Source organism: Nelusetta ayraudi, unplaced genomic scaffold, assembly GCF_046127955.1.
Source record: "Nelusetta ayraudi isolate G7.1 ecotype Tasmania unplaced genomic scaffold, CSIRO-AGI_Nayr_v1 ptg000019l, whole genome shotgun sequence".
NCBI lineage: Eukaryota > Metazoa > Chordata > Actinopteri > Tetraodontiformes > Monacanthidae > Nelusetta > Nelusetta ayraudi.
In genome coordinates, this window is record NW_027466069.1 from 5,026,758 (window position 1) to 5,037,632 (window position 10,875).

The 10,875-nt window shown below is 46.4% G+C and overlaps 1 protein-coding gene and 1 long non-coding RNA gene across 2 annotated transcripts in view; one reads left to right on the forward strand and one right to left on the reverse strand.

The window, feature by feature from the left end:
- Positions 1–10,875, reverse strand: part of LOC142888346 (uncharacterized) — a 60,632-nt gene that overhangs the window by 17,531 nt on the left and 32,226 nt on the right. The gene's annotated exons all lie outside the window — the stretch shown is intronic.
- Positions 131–10,130, forward strand: vwa1 (von Willebrand factor A domain containing 1). Its single transcript, XM_076026569.1, has 6 exons — positions 131–583; positions 4,252–4,809; positions 6,476–6,802; positions 7,804–8,079; positions 8,658–8,939; positions 9,159–10,130. Exons 1-6 carry the CDS (start codon positions 496–498, stop codon positions 9,185–9,187), a joined length of 1,560 nt encoding a protein of 519 aa, XP_075882684.1. The 5' UTR covers positions 131–495; the 3' UTR covers positions 9,188–10,130.

Consider the following 10,875-nt stretch of genomic DNA (forward strand, 5'->3'; position numbering starts at 1 on the left):
TAAAAACTCAAACCAATTTAAAAAAAAAGAACATAAAAACTGGATTGCTCGTAAATTACAATTTATACATTTTACGTTAGTATTTTGTTGCGACACGGCTTTCTAGACGCTGAAAGCGGAAACGCTTCCTCTGCTCCTCTGCAGCTTGACGATGTGCTCCCTCCTGAATGCAATAGAGGCGCGGAGCGTTCAGACTGCGCACCAACCCACGCACGCTCGCACCACAGAGGTTCTGAGTGGAGTTTTAAAGCTCCCAGCAGTCCAAGACTGGGCTGCGGTGGCACTCATGCTGAGCGCAGGAGGAGCAAAAACAACAGAATAATAAAAATACTACAATCCGGACCGGATGTTCCAACTTCAGCTCCCGAACATGTTTAATTGAGCGGGATCGCGCTCCTCCGGACCATCGGTGGATGTACGTTCGGACTCCTGTTGCAAGATTGATGGTATACAGTGTTGATTTTTTTTTTGGGTGGAACCGACTCTTTTGTCGCGATGATGGAGAGACGCGCGTGTGTGATTTGGATGCTGCTGGGTCTGTTTTTGCGGGAGGCGGCTGCGCAGGATCTCGCACCTGAAGAAGGTAAGACCACAGCGGAGAGTGAGACACATGACAGATTATTATAGTCAGAGGATAGAGGACTGTTTTAATCCATCAAACGTCACAACTAAAATAGTGGATGCATTATTTTATAATCAAATCAAAAACATTTCATTAAAAAAAGATAAATCATTTTATTGAATGTCTGTGAAGGTTCTCAGTCATCCAGGTCATCTTAAAGTAAAAGGGTTGAGTTAGGGCAACTGAACTTATTCTTGTGATCTTGAAGACGTTCAACAAAGAAGTTCTTTGAACTGAAAACTGGAACTGAAGAAGCCTTTTGGATGAGAGGCGAAGCGTCTTAAAGATCACAAGAACGAGTCCAGTTGCCCTAACTCAACCCTTCGACTTTAATTTTATGGAAATAGCAGCTTTCGGACAAGGATGCTGCTAGGCGTGGTTGTGAGTGTCTGATCTCACTCAGGGTAGGGGTGACGTTGCATTTGTCCGAAATGGCATCAGTCCAAGTATTGGAATAAGGAGTTGATGAAATATGACGGGCTTGAGAATGTCAAAGCTCTCCCAGTGTGTGTGAGTGTGTGTGTGTGTGTGTGTGTGTGTGTGTGTGTGTGTGTGTGTTCAGGCAGGGAGAAAGAGGACCACCCAGGTGCCCCACAACCTTTCGGGTGCTCCCCAAATAACAGAGAGAGAGAGAGAGAGAGAGAGAGAGAGAGAGAGAGAGAGAGAGAGAGAGAGATCTTAATTAAATCTCCTGACATTCTATTAGCGCTTAAGGGCAAAACCATCTTCGCATTTCTGACAAAGCTCTTGGATTTTCCATCCACAGCCACACGATAATCTAACTACGATAAAGATAAGCCTGTACTTAGTTTGTGCACAGATTAGCATCAGCGAGTCCAGATTGGCAGCCCGTCACTGAGGAAGACAGCCGTGACAGGGTGTTCCCTCAGTCCCCACGCCTGTGAAATACCTGCGGGGCTAAACTTGGCAGTGGCGACACTGCCGGGAGGATCTTTATGACAGTGAGTAAGATGCTGTCACTGGGCTAAGGCCATTAATCGGGACCTGATGGGGCTGGACCTGGAGAGAACTCGCTGTTCTTGATGTCAGAAAAGTCTCATAAGTGGCTTGTCATCGCCTGATCTTGCCAACTTGTCTAATTTCTGCACACCCAGGCTGCAAAACCAAATTAGTCCTTTCTCAAAGCCGTGTTTGTGTTTATATTTATATATACATATATATATATATATATATATGTATATATATATATATATGTATATTTTTTATTTTTTTATTTTTTTATTTTTTTTTAGAAAAGTATCTTTCTTACAGTATGAGTTTTTTCTTCCTCTTTGTATTCAACTTGCACTGCTGTCTGACTGCAAAGAGTACGATCCTGAAATCTTGCTCGTCCACATGACCAAGCTCCAATAGAAAGCGTTTTTAGTTTTTATAACTAATCGGCTTCCTTACAATTATGATGAAACAAGGAGGAAATTTCTACTGTCTGTACAGGAAGTGACTTCTGACCTCGCTAGTGCTGGCAGAGATGAGCACGAGCACTGCAGGGGTTTGATGAGAACCGGGTTGTATTTTCACATTGAAAGAGAGACAATGAAGCTTTTACGCCTGAAAAAAAAAATAAAAATTGGATTGTTTCAGCTCGTTTTGTTGGGATGTGCATTTCAGTTCACCAAGGCACGTCCACTCTCTTCAGATCTTGTGCTTTGCCTTGAGGAGCCTTTAGCAGTTGTCCAGTCTTCCAAGTTTCCGAACACTCTCTCGATGAGATCTTTCCCAGGTGGATATGTGAAATAAATCCAAAGGTTTTAAGAAATGTTCCACCTGGCGTGCCAGGTTACTTTCACATATTGTTATTGGGTAAATAGGAAAGTAAACGTGTGAAACTGATCTTCACTTGGCCTGACTGAGGGTGTGATTTTAGATGGCAGGAAACAATTATCCTTTATTTCCCCATCCAAAACGTTGATGGTGCGCGTCATTCAAGGTGAATTCATGTGTTTTGCACATTGCCGGACCTTCCTTGCACCTTGAGCTCTTTATAGTTGGGGGGATTGGAGGGGTGCCCTGGCGTATGCGTGCCTCATTTTTCCACCATCACATCATCCGAGTGCTAATACTGCGGCGGTAAATCCCACTTTTTGCACCCACGATAACAGGCAGGCTGCGTTGGAAAAAGGGAGTCCTTTCTTAGATAAACGGTGACGTCCCAATGTTGACAGATTTTTTCTTTTTTTTTTTAAGATAAAGGCATACCTGCGCTAAAGGTAGTAGAGGTGAGTGGTGGGATTGTGATATGGAGTGGCCCCCCTCGCTCCAAAGTCCAAACAACAAGGCTGATGAGAGGAATTCTTCAGGCTGCCGGAGAGAAGAAGCCGGCTAGCGTGCAGTGGAGTGTTTGTGTGTATGTGTGTGTGTGTGTGTGTGTACGTAAGTATGTTTGATTTTGGCCTGTTTGTTTGTGCCAGAGAGAGAGAGAGAGAGAGAAAGAGAGATAGAGAGAGCCCTCTGTTTAAAGCCTTCTGTTAAAAACGCTGGGATTTCGTTGGCTGCTGAAATCAGTGTGTTGATTTTAGACCTTCCACTTGATTCTAAGGTAACAAAAACAAGGCGGAGTCAACGCCTGGTCAGGGGTGCAGTCACTCCAGCTTGAATTTACCACACCGCTGTCTGTTTTCGCAAGCAGTGGAAACACAGGAAGGACTTTCTTCATTCCTGGGGAGTTTGCAGCAGACTGGAGAAACAGACTGTCGTCACTAAAAACACTGTTTGCAACATATGGGTCCCTTTAAAACGAGGAGGCAACAAATTAACTAGAAGTATTGGAAAAGTTTCCGACCGGGTGCCTGTTATTACAGTATCAATCAACCAGGCCAGAGGAAGTTTCTTATCTCCCGCCCACATATAAAACCCTTCAGTCTGATGTGAGATCTGATTAGAAGGCCTTTTGTTCCCGGTTGACTGCACAGTCTGCAGCTCAATATTTCTCCCAGACTCCACGTCTTCCCTGCCTCTCTGCTTTTCTCCCTCTATCCTGCATATGGCCATCCGACATTCCTCCTCGTATCTGGCTTGGAACTGCGCCCCCCCCCCCCCAACCCCTCACAGGCCCCCTCCGCCACCACCGCAGCGCTTTGCCTTTCACGCCTTGTATTCCCCCTCCTTTCTCTCCACTCCCTCCTTCTTCAGCGCTCATGCCCGCCAGCTACTGTTTTCCCTCCCGTCCTCGTTCTCCGCTCTCACTAAACTTTGTCCCGGCAACAGATTTTTTAGAAAACTGTGGTTTGGGGTTTTGGGAACAGGCTGTGTGGATTCCCTCCAAAGGCACAAGCGGTAAGCGCTTGTTTTGTATATTGTTACTAACCCGCGACGGCATCGTTATAATACAGGCAACATGTTTGTTTTCATTTTTTCCCCCCCGTTATCTCGACTGCATTCGACGCCCCGCCGCTTTCATGTTGAGATTAGAACGTGTACCAGTAGCACGACTTTGAAGAGACGGTGGGAGATTCCCAGAGAGTGTGTGTGTGTGTGAGTGTGTGTAGGTAGGTGTGTGTGTGACTCAACAATTAAAGGGGTTGCAACCTGGAAATGTCAACAGGAACCTTCTAGCAGAGTTCACAGAGTTCCAACATGATGGATAATGAATCTTTCTTCTCCCGCCGCAGTGCTCAACTGCTGCGAGGGCGACGTCCTCTTCCTGCTGGACTCCTCGGGAAGCGTCTCCTCCTACGAGCACTCCCGCATGCTCAGTTTTCTGTCGGAGCTGCTGCTGCCCTTCTCGCTGGGCGAGGACCAGGTGAGGGTGGGGCTCCTGCAGGTGGGCACCAAGCCGCGCCTGGAGTTCGGTTTCGATGCCCACAGCAGCCAGAAGAGCCTCCAGGAGGCGCTGAGGAGCACCAAGCCGCTGAGGGGTGACACCAACACAGTGGACGCGCTCGGTCTGGCCAAGGAGCAGGTGCTCAGACCCGGAGCGCCAGCGGGGGCCCGGCCGGGACTCCCCAGGGTGCTGGTGTGGCTGACGGATGGAGTGAAGCCCGGTGACGTACGCGGACCCATGGCCCAGCTGCGGGAGGAGGGCGTGGCCGTGCTGGTGGTGTCCACGGGTCACGGCAACTACCTGGTGCTGAGGGAGGTGGTGAGTCCACCGCTGGAGGACCACCTGTACTTCGTGGACATCGACGACATGAGCATCATCACGGAGGATTTGCGGAACGCCATCATTGGTGAGTACAAAGCTGGTCTGATTCAGAGAGATAAGACGTCTTATGTCCATCCATCCATCCATCCATCCATCCATCCATCCATCCATTTTCAATACCCACTTCTTCCTGAGCTCTGGGTTACAGGGGTCAGCTGGAGCCTATCCCAGCTGTCATAGGGCGAAGGCAGGGTGACACCCTGGACAAGTCGCCAGATCATCGCAGGGCCACATAGAGATAAAATAATAATATACTGTAAGAGTAATGAGTACAATTATATTAATGACATAACATTTAAAATATCACATTTAACATTTCCTGAGGTCTCAGGAGGCTCAAGAAGGGCAGCACATGTAGCCCTGCGTTTGCAGCCTCCTGCAAAAAAAGGTTTAGCGCCGTCTAAACCCGCTGCTTTGCTGGATCTTCCACCTGTTGGCTGGAGGTCTCAGGTTGAAACCTGCACCTGGCTGGAGGTGTCAGTTATCAGCGCGCCCTATGACATCACAATTTCAATTCAATTTCAATTTATTTGTTTGTGTACAGTGTACAGCACCCCATTTTGCAGGGATGCGATTGTACCCAATTTCAGCCAGGGGCTGGTTTACATTGGGAGTCCGCCCTACCAATTGTTACAGGCACAGTACCTTTAAAAGCAGGTCAACAACAGCCATAAAAAGCAACAGCTAAACAAACAGATCATACTACAATACTACAAACTTGCTGCTGTGCGGCATAAGAAAGTGTGATGCTTCTCTCAGGTGTTGCTGCTTCACCACAGGCATATTTACATGTAACCTTTCGAGGATCCTGCACGCACAAAAAGCTGCACGTCAGCTCGGTCTCTCGAGGCAACAGGGCGAACGTGTCCTCAAAAGAGGCAAATGCCTGGCCTTAAACTGACCTCTAACCAAAGAAATAGTGCCAATAAACTCGCACACATCTCTGCAGGAGAGTGAGGAGGAGTCATTCCTGGAGTTGCAGTCACACCCGTGCAGCTGTGCAGCTTGCGTGTCTCACTGCTGCACTCCCCGATTCCTCGCATGCTCCTGAAGACTGCCAGACTGTCACTGTGTAACAAGAAGCCAAGAGGATGAGTGTGTGTGTGCGTGCAATCAGAGACGAGCTCTATTAATGGATTAATGATTAAACACACGCATGTATATATATATATATATAGATGCAGTGCATATTATATTTTTAGCGCTGACAAAGTTGTACCAGATTGGGTAACAGCCATAACGGTCGCACGGGATGTCCCAGGCAAATATTAAATCTGTGCGCCGTGATGAATATTATAAATAAGGGCTCGAGGAGAAATTCAAGCACTCCTTTTTAAGGCGCCGGCGTGAATGTCACGGGCATCAGTGCCCCTATGGCATTTGTTGTTTCGCTGCAGAGCCTCGCCAGGCCGGCTATTTCAAGTTGTTGTGTCGCAAAGGCTGTAAAGGCTGTCCAGAAACCCAAGTCTGTCTGTCTGTCTGTGTGGGTGGCTGTCTGTCTGTCTGAGGCCGAGGCATTTTTAGCCCCGCAACACCGTCCTCTCCTCTGACCCCTGTATCCCTGAACCCTGGAAAGGTGCTTTCACTCGCTCACTCACTCACTCGCTCGCTCACTCACTCACTCACTCACTCACTCACTCACTCACTCACTCACTCACTCACTCACTCACTGCCTTCTCCCTGCCTGACAGAGATCATCCGGGCCAAGCGAATCAATGTCCGCGACGTCTCCACCACTGCCGCCACCCTCCAGTGGCGACCCGTTCTGTCCGGCGTGACGGGCCACTATGACATTCGCTTCGGTCCGGTTCCAACGGGAGGAGGTGGCGGAGGAGGAGGATCTGGCACCAGTCCCAGTACTGGCGGCGGTCAGTACCAGAGGCTGATCAAGTCAGCGGATTCCAGCAGCACCAAGCTAACGGGCCTGAAGCCTGACACCACCTACACAGTGACACTGACCCCAGAGTCCAACGAGCTGTCGTTCAGTCCGCTCACAGCCACCTTCAGGACCAAGCCAGGTGTGTTTCAACCTCTGTCAACGTGCTTAAGCAAAAATTAAAATTGAAAGAAGAAAACTATTAGAAATTTGAAAACTATTTTCAAATGTATCCATCCAAGCCACACCCCCCAGAGACCAAGATGGCAACCCATTCATTTCAATGAAGTTGCTCACCCAGCGCATACGTCGAAAAAGTCTTTGACTTCTGCATTAATGGGCCCTCAGAGCATGCGCAGCATTGTCATTTCCCATCATGCCTCTGAAACTCACATGATCTATTTGGCCAATCAGAACGATTCTACAGAATGTCACTTACAGACACGTCAGGACGCAGCCAATCAGAACGAACCGAGACAATGGTGATTTTCTGGCCTTTATCATTTTATTAAAACTGAAAGATCATTACTGAAAAATCTGCAATAGAAAGATTTGATGTGAATCGCGTTTCAGGTCACAGTCGTCCTGTCAACCGTTATAAAGGCATTTATTTTTGTATTGCGGTCTATGGGAAAAGTGCCTTTTGGGCTCATGGGACTTTTTTGATGCAGTACCTCGAGTGGCCACTGGGAAAATCGGCACACTGCCATATTGCCAGTCCGGTATCCAGTTCTTATAATACATCCATGTTCCGAGGCCACTGGATCTCTCTGATTTCAACTTTAAAAAGCGAGCTAGCTCTTTTAGCTCGACCGCCATACAACAATCGGGATAATGGAGCTTCCACATTGCAACTCATGGTAGTTGCTGGTTCCACACTCATTCATTCTCATCTTTAATTATCTTAAAACAGTAACCTTAATATCTTTGATATTGTTACTTCTTGCATCAATAGGAAACCTTGAGCTCTCCTGGCCAATCTAGCGGTCACAAATCTGATTGACCTACTTGACTGATGGCTCATACAACAATTGCTTTCTATCAGCTCTTTACAAGATGGATACGGCAGAACATTCCAGAGGATTTGCAGAACGTTGAATTGTTTTCACATGTCCTAACACCGACTGTCTCTGCACACGCCAGAGCTGCTGAGCCCAGCTGTGGTAACCATCTCCGAGTCCGGTGAGACCAGCGTTCGAGTGAGCTGGGGTCCTCTGCAGCCACAGACAGTCACCAGTTACTTCATCGAGTACTCGGCCCTGCCCGGCGGGAGGCTCCAAACGAGGACGGTGAGCCGGACTCAAAACTCCACGCTCCTGGAGAACCTGCAGCCAGGCACCACCTACTTAGTCACTGTCACCGCTCGGCACGCCTCAGGCACGGAGAGAGCCATGTCTGTCAAAGTGTGCACTCAGGAAGGTGAGCGATGGGTGTTTACGTGCAGGAGAAACTCTCAGACTTAGTGAATGAAGATCAATTTCCTGTTCGCTAAGCCCAGTCCTCCACAGCCCAGAGTTTCTGGCTCTTAGGTTTCAGATAATTACTTTTGGTTTCACTCCGGACTCAACTGTTCAGCTTTTCAAAGAGCTCCTTTAGGCACAGAGGCCAGTATAACTAATATTAAAAAGGGAAATATGGCAGCAGTAACTATTTTTTGCAAAAAATAAAAAGTAGTATTGAGAATCCTCATCTAATCTAATTAACTGCATTCTCAAAAATAGAATTAGTGAGTGTACTATATTTCTTTTTTTCGCTGTGTAGTTGATACCTAATAAATAAAAAAGTAATTTCAGATTTAAAAAAAACAAAACAATTGTTCGTATTTAAAATGATTTGTTTAAAAAAAAACAAAAAACTTTTGCAATAGAGATTTTTACATGTAGGCTTGTTGTATTAATCAAATTATTAAATAAAACAAAACAAAACCAGTCTCCCTTAATTTTACTCTTCGTCCAATTGCAACATACCCCGATTAAATTCTCTGTTTCCGCCCGCAGTGACTCCAGCCCTGGCAGACCTGCAGCTGACCACGGTGGGCAGCGACGCAGTGCAGGTGGACTGGAAGGCCGGCGACGCCGGTGCGGCTCGGGGCTACTGGCTCACCTGGGAGGAGCAGCAGCAGAACACCATCGGTGGCCAGCGCTCCTCCTTCTACATGCCGGCCGACTCCCGCTCGACGCGGCTGACCAACATCCCTCCCTTGGCCAGAGTGTGCGTGTCGCCCATCTACAGGACAGCGCGTGGCGACGGACTCTGCTGCACGGCGCAGTTTCACACAGGTGAGATCGGGGGGGAGGCGCCTGAGCTGAGAGATGTTAACAGAAGTGGAGGTCAAAAGTTTTGTTTGTGTAGCCCCAGAAATCCAAGAGCACCGTTAAATTAAAATGCGACTTCAAAACAAAACCATTCGTGTGCGTCAATGTGACGCTCACAGATTTGTTTTTTTTTTCTGACCCGAAAGACCTCAGCGTGTTTTTTCTTCTCTCTGTTCTCCTCAGATGCACAAGTCTACGGCTACCAGTCATAGCACCGCTGGACTTGCAGTGCACCTTTACCAAACATGGAGGAGCGATAGCCAAAAGAATGATGACTTTCCCCCGTAACTCTCCCTCCCCTCCACCCAGTCTCGCCTCCTCCGCCTGGATGTGATCCAGCAGCGATGTGTGGTTTGGCTTACTGAGTATTAACGTGGAAGCCGCAGACACTGACAAGAAGTCTGGGACTCAACAGCCACTTGTTGACAACTCCGTCCTGTTACATAGGGGACTATTTACTCCGCCCCCCCCCCCACCTCCTTCACCCTTCACTACAGCCTCATCTGGTTCACACCTGCAGCAAATGTATTTAGCTTTGGTTTAAAGATGCAGTAAAGCTTTTTTTTTCTCTCCCTTACTTAGGTCTGTTTTGCAGGAACAGAGCAGGGCGTGCTGGGATTTTATGTGACTTGTTGCGGAGAAAGGCTTTGTAGCATGTGTGGACCTCATGCCTGAATTTTCAGTATTTGCGAAAACCGTGCTAACGCTCAGAGAACACCTGATTCGTATTTATAATGAACAGCAATATGAATAGCAATGAATATGTCTCATTTTTTAACGACTACACATCCAGTGTGTGTCTGGTATGTGTGTATGCACTGGAGTACGACAGGGAAATGCTAACAAACAGCATCTTTAAAACTGCTGGGAAGTCTCAAGAAATTCTAAACATTACAGACATGTTACAGCATGAGATTTAAAAAAGTTTTGTTGCAATTAATATGGATGTGTGTGGAAGCTAGAATGGTCTTGCGCTGGACAAAGACCGGTCTGTTCTATTTATTAAGATAGTAAAAGCATTTAAACATAAACTCTTATGCTGCCGCCCTAACACCCAAGGTTTACACTGTGATCCTCTGGGAGCAAATGTATTATTTCATGTTTATTGACCACTGTTGACATGTTGAGCTTGCAATAAAATCCAATAATAATTTTGTTTTTACTACATTTGTTAATGTGTTTGCAAGTTTAATGTTTTTTAAGCTCAAGAAAACTGTCATTTATAAACATCTACGGCAGCTCCGGAATAAGTAATAAAATTTGTTTTTAATTGTCCAAAGAGACAAAAGGAAGAGGGAGGAATGAAAAATCGGAATATCTTGGCTTCAGATGCCTTCCACATTCCTAATCAAATCTGTTTCCTGTCAGTTACCCTGCATTGTATTTCCTCTGTCCTTAGTCTTAATTCGCTTGCCCCTAAAATGCAAATGTAAAAATTTCCAAACGTCCATATGCGAGTGAACGACCAATATGTGTTCCAATGGGTCAGCAAAAGCCTACGTGAGTCTGTCTATTACACATATGTACATAATACACATAAAAGAAGTCAGGTTAATTTAAGTATTATTTAACGTAATATTTGATAACACTTCACTAGATTTGTACAGGAAATTCTAACACATGTAAATATACATTTTAAATAATTATAGCTAGATAGCAATTAAAATGAACAATAAAAGTGCTGGAATCCGACTTGTCTAGTTGTTTCTGCTCAGGTGACTCTCAGCTGACATGATGAGCTGAGATAACTGGGGAAGCCAAGTTTTTACTGACCAAGGGCTCTCCCTACAGGCGGAAGGAAGCAACTCCACGACCTGTTTTCAATCGCTTTGACAGTGAAAATCCTTTTTTCTAAGTAAAAAAAAAGAAGAACCTTTTACTTGACAGAGATGGAAAGTAA